We start from the raw sequence: 18147 nt of genomic DNA, 5'->3' as shown, positions 1-18147 counted from the left end.
TGGCTTCTAAAGAAACACTGCAAAAGGCGTCCAGACTGCTTCAGTTAAACACAACAAACTTCGAACAGTTTAGTCAGAGAAAAACCTGATGAAAGGCAACAGCAACAAAAATGATTTATCTGCACAAAGACAACAAAAAAAAGCCTTTGTGAGGCTGAAGTAAATTTATTCCTGAGAAAACCAATACTGGCAGCATTTCTTAGCCCCTTTGTCTAAAAGTCAAACCAAACAAGACGAATTCATCTGAAAATAGACAAAACAGAATAAAATCAAAGGATCTGTTTTATGAAATATTTAATGTATTCAGCAATATTTGCAATAAATACAGTTGAAACAGGAACCAGTTAATTTCCCCAATAATCTCAATAAGAATAAATTATAGTATAATTCACTTGGACAATATAAATTAGGGGTGGCCCGATTTGTCAGCGGTGATTTCCTTCATTTTGGGAGACGAGTGATCGGCCGATTTTCATATATGAAGCTGATCCGATCCACCTCAGCAGAGGTCAAAGCGTCAGCCGCTGTGTCTTCTGCTCTGCAGTGCGAGGTTGGACCGTTAGCCCCGCCCACCAAGTCATGTCTGCACGTTTGCAGTTAACAACACAGCAACAATTCAGACAAAACAAAAATAATAATAAAAAGATATTAGCCAAGATCAGAAATAGCAGGTCAGGCTTTTTAAAAATCTGTGATCGGCCAGAAAAGTGCAATCGGTGCAGCCCTAAAATAAAATAGCTACAGTGAAAAGAGCAAGAGAAAAAAAAAAGAAACTTTAGAGACTTTAAAAAGAAAGTGCTTGTCTTAACGAGCATTAAAAAAAAGACTTTGGACGTTTGTGTACTGTATATATATTATATATTTTATCTAAATCATATTGCATTATGTATTTTTAGTAAAAACCCTAAAAATAAATCATGTTCACAGTTTGACCCTTGACCTCAGACTCTGAGTTCACGTACAGACCACAATGCTGTCAGTCATTTCACCAAAGAGTCTTCATCATCCTATTCAAAACTATTCAAGATTTTAAAAAAGCAACATTTGCTTTGGCACGGTGAGGATGGCGAAGGGAGGAGACTGGTTAACCCACCTTCTGATGGCTCAGCTTAATTTACATATCACTGGGTAAAACACGCAAACAGTGAGCAAAGTCTTCAGTGTATGATAAAAAAAACATTTGAAAAGTAGAAAGATGATGATGATGATGATGATGTCAACTAAAGACCTTCAGGCTCCTACAAACAAAACAGAAACATTCAGGGAATCATTGATGAAATATTCATCCTAATAGTCAACAAAATATGAAATAAAATCCAGTCTTCAGCTCCACTGTTTCAGAAAAAACGTTTTTAAAAAGTAAAAAAAGAAAAGTTACAGCCTGTCTGAATGAACAGGTTCTTCCCTCTGAAACTATTAGCTGCTTGCAGCAACTTCAGTCCAAGAAAGATAAACAAACAGGAAATAAACTTACAGGAAGTGGTCGTTTAAACACCAGCTCCATTTTCTGGATCAGATGAGTTGGTGTTGGATCCATCAACTGGATTCTGAAGAACCAAAAGGTTCAGAGAAACAGAGATTAATGTTCAGCTGATCCTTCACCTCATGTCTGACGTTCAGACGAAGAGATCTGTTATTATAAGAGAAACTCTGAGACCAACTGAAACGCTCACCTGCTGGGATTTATGACATTTCCACACGATGATGATGATCATGATGATGAGGCCGAGGACGAGGACAGCGAATAAACAGGCTGTTGAAATGAAAGGACCTGCACTTCTTCCTGGGTGAAAGAGGAAACAGGATGCAAGTTTTTTCTCTTTAATAAAGTAGGAAATTAGTCGATGTCTAATTGTTTGAAACTAGGAAGGAAAACTAAACCTACCGTTTGTTTGAGTAGCATCTCTTTGAGGGCTAGGTTCAAAGAGGGCTGTAACAGAAAAAAAAAACTGGGTTGTTTTTACAGAAGTATTTGTGATTTTATCCAGAAAGCAGGCGAATTATTTTAATCAAACTTTAGTTCTTCCTAAAAACATCCCAGAATTTCATCTGAAACACTTTAATAAACGTAGAGATGCTGAAATCCACAAAATATTACAGTATTCATGTTTCTGTGAAATATTAGATTTAGGGTTGTTGTAAATGATTTTAGTAATCGAGTACTCTAAAAAAACAATAAAATAAATTATTGGTAAATACAAACATAACAGCAGTATTACTATAGGCTATCAATGTTGGCAAAGATTTTCATATTCATGCAGATCTACAATAACTTTTCTGTAGTTAAGAAAATTAACCTGTAACAATAATATAATAGCTCACTTTTAAAGTACATCTGGACAAAAATTATACAAAAATCTAAAAGTATGTTCAATCAATCAATAAAGAGGCAGGCTCACAAAGACACCAACAAACAATGTCTATACTCCAGTTTTTAGTTTATGTATTCATCTTCAGTCAGTTTAGGAGATGAACTCTCACTTTGGCTCCTTCATCACACAGAAGCACATCTACCAGCTCTGTGCCGCCACCAGGTGCTTTGCCAGCCATTTGTTGCGACCCGAATGGTGGTAAATTTATTTTCTGGTTCGTCTGTAAAGCATCAGCTGCAGCTGCACTCAGATTATATCTGCATGCGTCTGCACATGTGTTAATACACACGCTGCGCTCTTCCTCAATGTTGGCTCTGAACCGACCACCAGGCAGCAGCTCTGGGAGGAGAAAGGCTGCCGTACTCCAGGCATCGAGCCAGATAATGAACGATGCTTATTGGTCCCCCAAAAACAATAAAAACCCAGATATTATTATTGATCAATGAAATTCCCCAGGACCGAACATGGAAATTAGACCTTATGCTGCTAACACTTAGCATTCATTACCAACTCACAGGCGGAAGTGAGAGAGCTGCACAACACAAATAATCACCTGACCAGAACAGGTGATTATTTAAACTGTTAAACAGTAAAACATAAGTTAACGAAGCTTCGAGGCAGACAATTAACCTCGAAGAATTTTAATAATTGAAGAACTCAAATCATTGGAGGAATTGTTACAGCCTTAATTAAATAATCCGATTTCATAAATAAAATGAGCAAATACTCACAGCTGGGTTTGGGTTGAGGGCAGTCTGGAACAGAAACACCAGGATTAGTTCAAACTGTTCTTTAAACTGTGGAGCAACAAGAGGCATCTAGGGTCAGGCTCTAGAGCGCCACCGATGTGGTCGAAAGGCAACTTCATTTCTTAACAGTGCACCTGAATAATATCAGAGCTCACCCCAGTTCAACCAGTAATTTGAAGGGAAAATAATTAAATACAAAAACATCCTCACTTTTCCCATAGTTTTGCTCAAAAACTGCATTTCCAGTCTGATCCATTCACACTGCTACACAAATTTCTATATTTGTGTCCCCAACCTGAGCACAGTGAGACTGATGTAAGCGCACAGGTTGTAGGTTCGAGTCCAGCTTCCTCCTGCCACATGTTGGTGCGCCCCTGGGCAAGGCACTTTACCCCAAACTGGCTACCAATCTGCGTAACGTTGTATAAATGTGTGTGTGTTTGTGAGTGCAAATGGGTGAATGTGACTTTGGTGTAAAACGCTTTGAGTTGTCAAAATGATTGGAAAAGTGTTATATAAGTTCAATTCATTTACCATAACTCCATAACTCCTCTCTGCTCTGAACGTTAAGAGGAGTTATGGAGTAACGATAACTTCTCTGAAGAACTCCTCTTAACGTCCTCAACGTTCACAACGTTAAGAGCTTTTAGACTTGACCTTTACGTTGGTGCAGCATTCGGTAAGAAGGAGCCCAGAGGGGTTATGTAGTGCTGGTGCAGGTGAACCTGCTCTGCCACAATAATTACCCCAAGTTTGAGACTTTACAATTGCAGTATGTAACTTATTTAAATATATATAAAATAAAATATATATTTTTACATATTTGTTAAAATTATCATCATGTAGCAACAGTATAATACAAGACTGATAATTCAAAATTGAGTTCCTCTGCCTTCTCCCAGTACTAACGGCAGAAATACGCTGAGTCAGTCAGAAACCACCAATCAGAGGCAGGAGGAGAGTCTTAGTGCTGTCAATCATGCTCGTGTAGGTGCTGCTCACCCTTCCTCTTGCTCTCTGCTACACTACAGCTGGTTCACCACAACACAGTCTGCCAGGAATGCTAAGGCTAGTTAGCATAGCCACTGATGACGGCAGATAAATGGTTTTCCCGTAACAGTAAGTTGATTCTAAATGTGCTAATGCTAATTCCTCGCCGCCAGTTCTTGTTAGCTTTAAAGTTTTTATTTTTTGATGGGTTTCAGTGTGAAATCTAGAAACGTGTTCAAATATAAAAATGTTTGTGGATCTTCTTACCGGTCTTGTTGAAGCTGATGTCGCCATGTTGACCCTCGAATATCGGCTCCTCCCAGCTCGTCAGGTTGCATACAACCATGACGACGGTTTCTGCTCCAACAGGGTTTTTGAGGCAAACAGAACATTTACGTTTTGAGGCGTAAACGGACGAGAAGTTGCAGGAAGCCAACGCTGAACCATTTCGGAGCCAGAAGTCTCCTGCAGTGCTATGCTTGTTGTACACCATATCGATGGATTCAGCCTCTGACAAAGGGCAGCTGAAGCAGCTGTAGTTTGCCTGAACAACAAGAAACAACAAGTTTAAGTTAAAGACAAACAGAATTAAAGCTAAAAGCTCCTTCAGCTCTGGAACAAAAACGATGGTGAAAAAACTCAATCAGTGTCGAGATGAAAACAAACTGGAAACCGATTTTAAAAGACAACAATCAGACCTAAGATGTTAACTAAACTTTACACCTCTTAAATTTAACGTTAGACAATCTAAAATCTTTTAATTAATCTGCTGGAAACATTAAATAAAATTTAATACCATTGTCATTCTGAATAAACAGATAGTAAAATTCAGTTTATGCTGACATTTAACTGCGGCTTAGTTCATTTATGCATTGGGCCGGTGTTCTGTCTGTCTGTGCTACCCGTCTAAAACTGCTACCGTCATGTTTACAAACAGAAACTACAGCAGGTTGTTATTGTTATATATATTGGATAACATTATTCGAGTGACGGGACTGAAGTGGAAGCTTAGCAGTTATGGTTAGCTTAGCATTGGAACAATTTATATCCATGACGAAACCACAAGAAGATCACTTCCTTCATCTGAATATCCTACCTGTTTAAAATGAAAAGCTGTAGATGTTTGACCTAATCCTTTATTAGAATATAATGCCTGTTAAAATATATTTTAAACACAAAGGTGTTTGTAAGAATAAAACAGCATCAGACAAGGGAAACGCGTTTTTATTGGAATTAAATTAAACACAGACTAATACAGATCACCGCAACTCTTTTTTTGCATATTAATACGTTGCATTTGATAAAGTTTGTAAGACAGACTTTATCAAATGCAGCCACAATGTGTCCCCAGACTGCGCAGGTCGTTTTGTTCCTGAAACGATAGGATATGATTAATATACACTAATATTACACGGCTATTAAACTAAAATATTTTAAAGGGACGGTTATAAAGCCAGGTATAAATAAAATAAATTAATTATAGCTTACCTTAATCATCAACGAAATAAAACAGACAAAACGAATCTTCCGCAGGTTGGATGTATTGATAAGAAATCTGCCGAGTAAGCAGTATGTGACGTAGCATCGATGTGCGCATCACCACAGGGATTGATGGGTAGCACAGACAGTCAGAACACCGGCTCTAAATGCAGTCAGCACTGCATCATGTTTTCAGATCCACTGGCTGATGAATTAGTTAGGATTTAACAATGTGCAAAAAAATTATTTCTTTTTTTTTTTTGCTTTGTTATTTTTAATACTCTATAGTTGTGTGTTAACATCTTCCAGTAACATAATTAATCAGTAATATTTTTACATTTCCCGTCACTGTAACATTGTTTAATATAAAAACATGGAGGCCAGTGGAGAGGCTGAGATTCAAACCAAGATATACGAACAATGTCTAAGGTTATAACTGTGGTATCACTGAATGTCAATGGCTTAAATAATATCAAAAAGAGAGACAAGGTCCTAAATAAATTTAGAAAAGAAAAAGTACAAGTTATTCTCTTACAGGAGACACACCTAACAAAAAAAGGGCATGGAAAGTACAAAAAATTAGGGTATGGAAACTCATTTTCCTCCTCATTTGGAGAAAGGCATAAGCGAGGAGTTATGACACTGATTTCAAATAGTGTAAAGTTTGAATTGTTGGAGGAAATTGGGGATAAAGAAGGAAGATACTTAATGATAAAGGGCAAATTGGAAAACCAGTTAACCACACTACTCAATGTATATGCCCCTCCAGAAAGTGACAAAGTACTTTTTAAGAAAATATTTGATCTCATTAACTTGGAAGCAGAGGGAATATTGATATGTAGCGGGGACTTTAATGCGGTGTTAAATTATAGGATGGATACTACAAGCAAGAAAAATAGTAAAAAACAAATCAGTAGGTACATGAACACCATGATGTCAGAAATGGCAATTGTAGATGTGTGGAGAGAATTTCACCCCTTAGATCAAGATTATACTCATTATTCAATACCACATGGTATTTATTCCAGAATTGACTATATACTAATGAACAAGAGAGAACTACACAGAGTGAAAGAGTGTAGGATTGGAGTTTCAGACGTTTCCGATCATAACGCAATCTATCTTAAGATCCATCTGGACAGCAAAATGAACAATACTCTATGGAGATTAAATGAAGGCATATTAAATAACAAGGGTTTAGTTGGTGAAGTAAAAGAGGAGATAATCCGTTATAGAGAGGAAAATGATAATGGTGAAGTAGACCCAGTCATTCTTTGGGATGCCCTGAAGGCGGTAATACGGGGGAAAATGATTTCTTACACAGCATTTATGAAAAAAGCAAGATTAGAAACATACAATAAACAAATAAGGAAGCTAAGAGATTTAGAACAACAACATAAACAAACAAATGACCCAGACGTATTTAAGCTGATGAAAGAAACCAGGAAAGAAATGGATGAGAGTTTATGGGAGGAGGTAGAAAAGAAGGCTAGATTTACTAAACAAATGTACTATGAGGGGGGACCGAAAGCTACAAAAAATTTGGCTAGGCGCGTTAAGAAACAACAAACATTAGGTAGCATACATAAAATAAGAGATCCACTATCCAATACAATCTTATATGAACAAGAAGAAATACAAAGAACATTTGAACGATATTACAAAACTCTATATGCACGGCCACCATCGGCCGGGGAAGAGGAGGTGAGTAATTTTCTGGAAAAATTGGATTTACCAGCAATAGGCACAAAACAAAATGCGACATTGATTTCTCAAATTACAGAGGAAGAGATTACAAAGGCAATTGGCAGGACTAAAACAGGAAAGTCACCAGGGTCAGATGGCTTAGGGGCTTCTTTTTATAAAACCTTCAAAGAAGAATTAACACCACTGTTATATGACTCGTTTAATTATAGTCTTAGGACTGGCAAGATGCCTCCTTCTTGGAAAGAAGCCATTATTTCTGCAATCCCAAAGGAAGGTAAAGATCAAGAATACTGCCACAACTACAGACCGATATCGGTACTAAATGTAGACTATAAACTGTTTTCCTCTATCATAGCTAAAAGAATGGAAAATTTAATGCAGGATTTAATTGATGAGGACCAAACTGGCTTTATAAAGGAAAGACAAACACAAGACAATATAAGGAGAACTCTTCATATCATAGACCACCTGCAAAGAAGAGGGGAGGGGGCAGTTCTGATAAGTATAGATGCGGAAAAAGCCTTCGACAGTGTTAATTGGAACTTTTTGTATAAGGTCTTAGAAAAATTTGGATTTAATGAGACATTTGTAAATTGTATTAAATCAATTTATCAAGAGCCAACTGCAAGGATTAAAATAAATGGCAACCTGTCAGGAAGATTTACTCTGGAGAGAGGAACAAGGCAGGGATGCTGCCTCTCACCGAGTCTTTTTGCACTGTTTATAGAGCCACCAGCTCAGTTGATTAGGCAGGAAGAGGAAATGAAAGGAGTGGAAATAGGAGGGGAAGAACATAAAATAGGGTTGTTTGCAGATGACATTTTGATTTATCTAAAAAACCCAAATGAAATGTTTTTAAAAACAGTAAGTTTGCTTGAGGAGTTTGGGAAATTCTCTGGATACAAAATTAATGTGGAAAAAACACAGATCCTAACAATAATTTACTCCCCGCAGCAGAAAATAAGGGATACCTACAAACTTAAGTGGAATGAAAAATCTATAAAATATTTGGGGGTAAACATAACCAAAACAATTGACAAACTCTATGATGCAAATTATTTAGAAATAAACCACAATATTAAGAAAGACCTGGGGCGATGGATGGACATTGGCTTGGATCTCAGCTCTAGAGTGGAGATAATTAAAATAAATATTTTACCACGACTGTTATACCTGTTTCAGTCCCTGCCACTGATTATCCCGCAAAAACAATTTGTAGAATGGGACAGATGGATTTCAAGGTTTATATGGAACGGGAAGAAACCTAGAGTCAGATATAAAACACTTCAGCTCCCAAAAGATAAAGGAGGCCTGGGTTTACCAGCCCTAAAAGAATATTTCTGGGCTGCACAAATTAGACCTCTGGTATGTTGGTGCAATGATGACTATGTTTCAAAATGGAAAAATCTGGAAATAAGTAGAAAAGACATAGAAGTTAAAAATTTAATAGCACATAAAATACTCTTAGGGAAACTAAGCAATAAGCTAAATTCAATAACTAAAACTACGATTGAAATATGGAACACAGTAATTGATAAATACAATTTAGAGAAAGAAACAAGGAGTTTGAGCTGGTTTGCTTGGGATCCGAGGTTTAAACCAGGTATTTATGATACAGGCTTCAGACAATGGGCAAATAAAGGTGCCACAGCAATATGTAAATTGACTGAAAAGGGCAATCTGCTGAGCTTTAATAGCTTAAAGGGAAAATATGAGCTGGAGGATCAAGACCAGTATAGATACCTGCAAATAAAAGATTATTATGAGAAAGAGATAAAAACCAACGTAAGTAAAATAATAGAGATATTTCATAAGGCCTACGAGGGGAATAAACTGCGGGTTATTTCAGCACTATACCAGGGACTGATGGCAGGCAGGAAGACATCTACTATGTACATTAAAGAAAAATGGGAGGACGAATTGAAGGAGCACATAAGCGAGGAGGGATGGTTTAATATTTGTAAAATGCAGTGCACGGCCACCTGCTCCCGTGTGTGGAGGGAATTTAATTGGAAAAACATGATTAGATTTTTTATAACACCAAAGATCAGGTCCAGGATGGTATCCAGTTCACAACCATGCTGGAGACTCTGTGGCCAGACTGATGTAGGCCATACACACATATTCTGGTCTTGTCAAAAGCTAACTACATACTGGTATAATGTTAGCCTTATCTTGAAAAACATATTGGGATACGGAATACCCAGATCATGTAAAACACTCTACCTGGGATGCCTCACACACGATGTAATTCAAAAGGATGATGAATATCTGTTAAAAATATTACTTTCAGCATCAAGGAAAACCATCTCAAAATTATGGTATAGACAAGACCCTCCTGCAGTGGAGCAGTGGCTGAACATTGTGGAAGAGATTTTCGTAATGGAGAAAATCACATATAGACTAAGATTGCAGGAGGACAAGTTTGTTGTTAAATGGGAAAAATGGAGCGACTACAGACGCAAGGAGAATGCCATTGTTGTATCCAGCTAAATATGGACACGGCTGTCCAACATTGTATATGAAGTTGAATGTATTGATACCTCTCCACTGTATGTGTTCAGAAATGTTCAATAAAAAATAAGTATTAAAAAAAAAAAACATGGAGGCCGCCTGAATGAAAAGTTTGGACTGCCATCAATTAACACAGATTATTAACCTGAAAACCTCCAGGGAGGGAACGGCTCTGTACTCTGTCTGCATACACTCAAACACAGCTACTCCTCTGCTGGTGCTGAAGGCTGTGTGGTTCTGTAGGATCTCTGAAGGTGTGTGCTCACCTTGCCCTCCAGGTTCTGGGAGCTGCTGACGCCTGAAACCAGAACAAAAACCACGACTAGAACCAGCAGACGGTAGAACTTCCTTTGGCACATCATGTCTGATCTCTGCAAAACAAATAAAAATACAAAGTTAAAGGTAAAACTTCAGCCATTCAGTTCATGTCAGCAACTCTTCTGCTTTTAGACAAGGACAGAAACACCTAAATCTGATTTAGAGATTATATATAATATATCATAAACTCATATTACACCAGCTGCAACACCAACTGTCATGATGCAGATCGTAAGACCGGGGTTCGGATTATTAAGTCGTTTTAAGTTATTAAGTTTTATTATTATTATTATTTGAAATCATTTCGAGTGACAAAAACGAGACGGGCGTATCCAGTTCGACGCTGTGTACTCTGAATGCAAACCCTAAAGCGTTTTTCTCTTCTCTTAAGAAAGCCTCATGTGGGAACCTTTAGTGGTTGCTCCCTCGCTGTCTGGCTACACACCAAATGTTGTGAGTACAGCAAATATAATATCAAAGTTAACTAAAAGACAGTTATTAGAATTGACCGAGGCTGTGAATCAAATGCAGACAATAGTGTGATGGTTTCGCTTAAAAAACCACAAGTTAACATGAAGAATTATATTTAATTAAGAGCGGAACGCAATCCAGACATCCAGACAGCCCGACTCGGACTCAGGCTGTCCTGGCATGTTGTTTTAGTGAAGGCCACGCGGTGTTTGCCCACAAGATGGCGCAAGTTTCCATTAAATTACAGTAGGACCGAGTAATGGCACTTTGGCTTCTGAAGGAGTGGCAGCTAGTGATGATGATGATGATGATGGTCCATGATGGTGGACTCCATCCAAGTGGCACTCCAGCCCATAGCACTGTACCTTGTATTTTGATGGAGTCAAAAAAAAGTACCGTCCCTTTCAGTGCTAACGTTTATTAAAGTTTGTTAACACTCTAACAAAAAGTTTTGTTAGCACCGAGGTTTATTAATCTCGTAATTAATAAACCTCGGTAGCCTCCCGCTAAACTTCGGGATTTTTGCAGTTGTTATTTGGAGGCCCAGCAGAGCGGCACCGTGGAAGCAGGCGTTTTAAACCAAAAACTTGTTCTACAATAAGAACAAACTGAATACCACATATTTTGGTTGCGTTTTTTTAACGGTATCTGTGGAATGAACAGATATATTTTTAATACTTATTCAACAACAAAATCTTTTTTTTTTTACTTAATAAGAACCGATTTGGACAATAAAACATTTTGCGTTCTTACCATGATCTGCACCGAACAAGAAGATATTTTTGTTAATATTATGATCAGTGTCTAATTCAACTGGAATAAAACAGTAACTCACTGTGATCGTTGCGGACCCGCGTTAGGTGGCTGGCTGTCGGTATTAAAGGTGTCCTCATCTGGATGATTTACGCGGAGGGAGTCATTGTAGAGAGTAACGAAGCTCCGCCTCCCGCCGCTTCCGACTTCCATCGAGGTTGTTCTGGTCGACAAAACCCAAAATGAGGCGCATAGTTCGATCAAATTCCTCCATTATCTCCAGAGAAAAATACATCGTCGGTGTCGCCAACACTTAATGCGCTCTTCTAGATAAAATAAACGTTAAGTCTTCAGTTATTCCAACAAAAATCGTGACAGCAGACGAGGTTGTCTCATCGTCTGGTGGCCGGCGGATGAATACTGAACAGGTGTTGTGCGCAATTCTGTTCCCCTGTGAAAATCTGTTCCCCCTGTGTCGGGAGCGCGCATTACAGCCAGAGAGGCGGATCTGACCATTTTCACGGCGCTTCTGATCGATTTCTCGGTAAAAACAACTCAGTTAATCATGTCAAGCTTGTAACATTTAGTTTAATCTGCAGCTGTTGTTTACAAAATTGTAAAAATAATTAAATAATCGAGGTCTTTTTACGCTGTTTTGTGTTATTTTAAACGCCAAGAGAATCGGTCTTTTTCCAACTTTTGTCACTTCCGCCTGACAGAAATAAAAGTCAGTCACCAAAACACAGTTTTTCAACACGTTGTGTGTATTTATAATTTTTCATTGCTGATATAAGAGGATGGCTGAAAGCAGGGCACAAAAATTAAGACTTCCTGAAAAAACGAGAGCGTGGACTTTCTGGTAAATCCCTTTATAATGTAAAATATAACAGATTACTGTAGTAAGGAAATTTCTAGTATCCTACAGGCTATCACACACAACAATTTTTGAGAATTTGGCAACAGTTGCTCTTTATACCCAAACGTTATGGGGGGAGAAGAGGAGAGAATGGATATTTCAGCTGCCTGAAATAATCTGTTCCCCTCCATAACATGGGAACAAATTAATTCAGCAACAATCTTTAACTGTGTTTATTCCTTTCATCATCAACAATAAATCAAGTAAGTTTGAAAACATTTGCTCTGTATTTGCCAGAGTTATGGGGGGAGGAGGAGAGAAAATGGATATTTCAGCTGCCTGAAATAAACCGTTCCCCCTCCATAACATGGGAACAAATTAATTTACCAACAAGTCTTTAACTGTGTTTATTCCTCTTATCATCAACAATAAATCCTGTAAGTTTGGTAACATTTGATCATTATTTGACAAAGTTATAAGGGGGGAACCATGTATTTTAGTAACCTGAAATAAACCGTTCCCCCTCCATAACATGGGAACAAATTAATTTACAATAAAGTGTTTAACTTTGCTTTGCTTTGGAAACATTTGCTCTTCATTTCTCAAAGATGAGGGGCCTCAGTGGGATTTAAACTTTTTTCCATAGCTGCCTTATATCAAAGTCTTGTAAATATAAATATCAAACAGTTTTCAAAATGTAATTTATTAACCATTAAACAACATACATAAACAAGCACACCACAGCAAACTCAGGAACAAAGGCAAACTAAGGCAACTAAGGCAAACAGGCAAAGCAGTGATAAGTTTTTCCAGTTGGTGGGCTTCCCACACATGCATGATGGAACCACCTCAGACACACGTCACACTGGATCTAGGAAAGAAACCAAAAATATCTGTTTTTTTACAAAAATATGTCTTTACAATTACAATATACAATCAATCATTTTAGATTAGATTATATTCCAACTGCTGGAGGATCATATCATAGCTTGTTTACGCAAGATAAGATTAGATAAAACTTGTCCTCTTCATTTAGTTTACTAACACTAAGTCTTTGAATAATTTTAAAAACTTTCCTACCCAGTTCACATCCGGGTCACTTTCCATCTCTCCACAGAAGTGACACAAGTCTTTTAGGTCCTCTGTTAACAACAAAAGTATAAAAACACACACACACACACACACACGATTATACATGTACAGTCGTGACCGTATATATGTGTGTGTGTATAAAACTGTTACACAGGATGTGCTAAGCACCAACACAGTCATTTATGAAAAAAATATAGAAAATGAAATGATTGTACTTATTAATTTGTAGACAAACAATTTCCTTAAATAAATGTTTTCAGAGTCCATGTTAATGTATTAAGTTTGGCTAAGTACAGATGTTTTAGCCAAACATACAAATAATAGTAATCATGATAACAATTGTCATAAACACTGAAAATAAGGATATTAATGTTAAGGATAAGTGTCATGCTGTGGGCCGCCTCTCTGGAAACAGGAAAATCAACAACCTCTTTTGATAGGATTTTTTCTGCAAACTGAAATGAACAGCTTCATTTAATGTCTTTAAATTTAAGTAACAAAGTAAGTAATTCACTGTACATGTCTCAAAATATATATCAAAATCCTAAAGTCATACACTGTGTGACAATATGTCTGAAACCTTCAGTGAAAATCCACCACATGATGAACTATCTTGTTGTTTTGGATGCTTGACTGGGTCACATGTCCAACGTGAGACATTGCACCCCTTCTTCCTCATAAATGCCCTGTAAATATAGATATATTAATAAGAACAACTTTACTTGATTTTCATACTTGAGTTAAACGTACATTTTTAACCATACCTTGTGATTTGCAAACCTTTCTGGATGTCTTGTTTTGGATTCAAGGACAAAGACTTTTTCTCTTGTGGGTAGATCACCTAGAAAGTGGGCATTTTACAGTTTTCATGTGGTTTTTGTCTAAGAGATAAGTATGATATAGATTGTTTTTAGAGTTTAAAAACATTTATTACCACTAAAGTCCAGTGGTGGTGTTGATTGTTGGTTTCCAGAATTATTTCATAATTCATTGGGTTCATCTGTGAGTAATGGTTTTTATTCACAATTGTCCTCTTTGCTAGATTTTGTTTCTTTTATTGATGAATGTAGAAGTACGGGAATCTTTTTACAACACAACTTAGAAATAGAACTGGAGTAAAAGTGTAATTCACATGAATAACAACTGCAGTCAAGAACAGTGCGCGTTATTCCTGCATTATAACGTGGAGTAACGTTCATGTGTGCACACATATTAATCGAAAATAAATGCAGCAGTAAATTAATAACAAAAAAACATTGAATGTTATCAGTTTTTAGATAACTTATGCATTCCACTATTTGCTACATATTAAAGTAGAGGTTACCGTCAATGCATCACTCTGGAAGATAAAGATAATTACCTTCAATCTTGTACGATGAGGCTTTCCTTCGAATGACATATTTTCTTTGCTTCGTTGACTGCGGTGGATATTCGCCTTTAACTTTATAGTTAAAGAGCGTTTCATATTCCATACTGTCCATATTTAAGAAAAGTGTCGACTTACTCAAATAGTTGGCTTAACTTAAAGCAAAACGTGACGAACAATCTGCCCAACACCTGCACATTTGCATAATTGATTGGAGGAACAGCATCAGGTGATTTTTGACTTTCTAGAAAACACCGTATGTGTTTATATTGTAAGGTGCATTGTTAGATGTAATATCTGCAAAATATTTGTAACTTGGAAGATAAAACATTTAAACAGAGCATACATTACATAAAGATAATCAAATCAACAGTAATATTTATTATAACCATCTTAGAATTCAAAATATCAAATAATTAATTGCTTCAAACAATATATAGACAAATAATGACCAACAGTTTCAAAATTCACAGAATTTGCTTATTTTTTCCCCATTTTATGGAGGGGAACGGATTATTTTAGGTTACTAAAATACATGGTTCCCCCCTTATAACTTTGTCAAATAATGATCAAATGTTACCAAATTCACAGGATTTATTGTTGATGATAAGAGGAATAAACACAGTTAAAGACTTGTTGGTAAATTAATTTGTTCCCATGTTATGGAGGGGGAACGGTTTATTTCAGGCAGCTGAAATATCCATTTTCTCTCCTCCTCCCCCCATAACTCTGGCAAATACAGAGCAAATGTTTTCAAACTTACAGAATTTATTATTGATGATAAGAGGAATAAACAGAGTTAAAGACTTGTTGGTGAATTAATTTGTTCCCATGTTATGGAGGCGGAACAGATTATTTCAGGCAGCTGAAATATCCATTCTCTCCTCTCCTCCCCCCATAACGTTTGGGTATAAAGAGCAACTGTTGCCAAATTCTCAAAAATTGTTATGTGTGATAGCCTGTAGGATACTTGTTATAACGCTGCTATACGTCTGGGGTTCGGAATGAAAATTGTGATCGCAGAATGTGCACCGATTAGATGCCCAGATGACCCCGAGCCAATAACGAAGCCAGGTGATGGTTTGACTCTTTAATCAGCCGGTGACAACTGGTTTACAGGCAGGATGTGCTTGGATGGAAGTTTGTAGGCCTGTGTGTGGTTCTACAAAGAAATTAATAAATACAAATTACAATCCACTATGAATGCAGATACTCATTAACAAACATATTCTAATCATATTATTTGTCTGTTTCATTAATATTAAAGTTAAATAAAGCAAAAGAAAGCAACTAAACATAATAGCTTACCATTTTAGCACAGAAATTAGCTTAGCCTAGCCTTCGCTTATTCTAAAAGAAAATCTGACAACAGGAAATGTTCTAAGTACTAAAATGCACATATAATGCCGCTTAAACATAAATACACTGCAACCTACCATTCATATGGACGCACACTCGAACAAAATAACAAAACCACCTTCAAACACCACGTCCGCTGACCTGCACGGCTTCTCAAACAATGTTTTGGTATGAAAAAAGAACTGCTACTCACAAACGGCCGCGCCACCTGGTGACGAAGCTAGGAACTACAACATGGCCTTCAGAACAATACTAGAAATTTATTTAATCCAGTAATCTGTCATATTTTACATTAGAACGGGATTTACCAGAAAGTCCACGCTCTCGTTTTTTCAGGAAGTCTTAATTTTTGTGCCATGCTTTCAGCCAAGGGCGTAGGTTTGGTCTAAGTTTTGGTGGGACCTTACAACTTACTGACCAACCCCCCCCTCTCCCCCCCCTCCCATTTTTGACCAGTGGGGGGGGGGGGGGGGGGGGGGGGGCACATTGGCTTACAGCCCCCTCCCCCCAACCATAACCAGATCATACATCTTGTGTATACAACCAGATACAGTCATACTCAGCAGATCAGTTCAAGAACTCTTTACTTTTTCCTTTTCAAAATTCAGCAAACATTACAAGTAAGATCAAAAGAAATATCCTCTGGATCTACTGATTATACAACAAACACAATTGCAGATAAGAACAAAAAATGACTTCTTGCACTTCAGGAAAAAGATCCAATTGTTGAGATATTATGCATTTAAGAGGAAAAAAGATTCATAAAATTGCTTGCTCTGCTGTCTGAGCATCCTATGTGAAAAAGTATTACATAATTAACAGACCTATTCTACCTCACATTCAGTGCTGACCTTACTAAACACCGGACTTTACAACAAATGCGTTGCGTGATAGATATCTAACTTATGGGTCCCCTCACTCTACTTACAGCCGAGGTAGCGAAATAACTTCTAATGTCTGTCGTCCTTTTCTTTTTTGGTGGCGACATGGAGACTCATAATAAATGTCAAACTCAGAAGGAGACGCGTTCACTGTCAGCACCGTGGACCAAGCTTCCGTTCCGTGTGTGGCCAGCTGGCCGCCGCTTGTTGCAGCCAATCAAAGAACGAAGATCCACGTCCTGTGAGCCAATAGCGGGTCGTCATAGTTCATAACAGCGAATTTTAAAATGAATGCTACCACTGCGTAGTATATTGAAATATTAAACTAATCAATGTAGATTTTCGTTTATTTATTTTGTTTTTGTTAAAAAATACATATGATTTTTTTTTTTAATTAATATGGCAAAAATTGGTCGGGACTATTTTCTATCCCTTGAATATTGGTCGTGACATGTCACGACCGTCCATACCCAAACCTACGCCCATGTTTTCAGCCATCCTCTTATATCAGCAATGAAAAATTATAAATACACACAACGTGTTGAAAAACTGTGTTTTGGTGACTGACTTTTATTTCTGTCAGGCGGAAGTGACAAAAGTTGGAAAAAGACCGATTCTCTTGGCGTTTAAAATAACACAAAACAGCGTAAAAAGACCTCGTTTATTTAATTATTTTTACAATTTTGTAAACAACAGCTGCCGATTAAACTAAATGTTACAAGCTTGACATGATTAACTGAGTTGTTTTTACCGAGAAATCGACCAGAAGCGCCGTGAAAATGGTCAGATCCGCCTCTCTGGCTGTAATGCGCGCTCCCGACACAGGGGGGCAGATTTTCGCAGGGGAACAGAATTGCGCACAACACCTGTTACACCGATGCGTCGGCGCATGCGTCAAGCCCATAGACCAACACCAGTGTTGGTGCGTATTGATTTCAGCAAGTCACGTGACCGACACAGGAACTGTTTCGAAATGACGTTGATGCGCCAAACTGTGTTGATAAGGAAGCGAACCTGTCAACAGGATGCATTTGCCAAAAAGATTCTTTATCTTTTATTGTACGGCGTCAACTATGGAGCCTGAAGGCAAATGAAAGTTTTCCGCAGTGTGGGACCATTTTGATCTTACATCGGAAAACAAGTTTTCATTTCGTTGTTTCATCCGGTTCTTTTCAGTTTGTACTTGATCTTTCTGAATCCAAATTCAGCTGAAATTCAGTCTTACTTTACTTTCATATTA

The 18147-nt window shown here is 37.5% G+C and overlaps 1 protein-coding gene and 1 long non-coding RNA gene across 2 annotated transcripts; both read right to left on the bottom strand.

Annotated features, from left to right (window-relative positions):
- Positions 1 to 848: 848 nt before the first annotated feature.
- LOC116725452 (uncharacterized) lies at positions 849 to 11780 on the bottom strand. The gene is made up of 8 exons (XM_032571524.1): positions 11436 to 11780; positions 10078 to 10182; positions 4379 to 4655; positions 3104 to 3127; positions 1886 to 1930; positions 1674 to 1783; positions 1475 to 1547; positions 849 to 1238 (listed from the first exon to the last, which is right to left on the bottom strand). Exons 2-7 carry the CDS (start codon positions 10171 to 10173, stop codon positions 1488 to 1490), a joined length of 612 nt encoding a protein of 203 aa, XP_032427415.1. The 5' UTR covers positions 10174 to 10182; positions 11436 to 11780; the 3' UTR covers positions 849 to 1238; positions 1475 to 1487.
- A 1110-nt stretch (positions 11781 to 12890) lies between these two features.
- On the bottom strand, positions 12891 to 14986 carry LOC116725343 (uncharacterized). Its single transcript, XR_004340387.1, has 2 exons — positions 13290 to 14986; positions 12891 to 13080 (listed from the first exon to the last, which is right to left on the bottom strand). It is a non-coding gene; the product is annotated as an uncharacterized LOC116725343 (long non-coding RNA).
- Between the last annotated feature and the right edge of the window lie 3161 nt (positions 14987 to 18147).

This window comes from Xiphophorus hellerii, chromosome 9 (genome assembly GCF_003331165.1).
Source record: "Xiphophorus hellerii strain 12219 chromosome 9, Xiphophorus_hellerii-4.1, whole genome shotgun sequence".
Lineage (NCBI taxonomy): Eukaryota > Metazoa > Chordata > Actinopteri > Cyprinodontiformes > Poeciliidae > Xiphophorus > Xiphophorus hellerii.
This window is presented reverse-complemented; position numbering and strand designations above follow the sequence as displayed.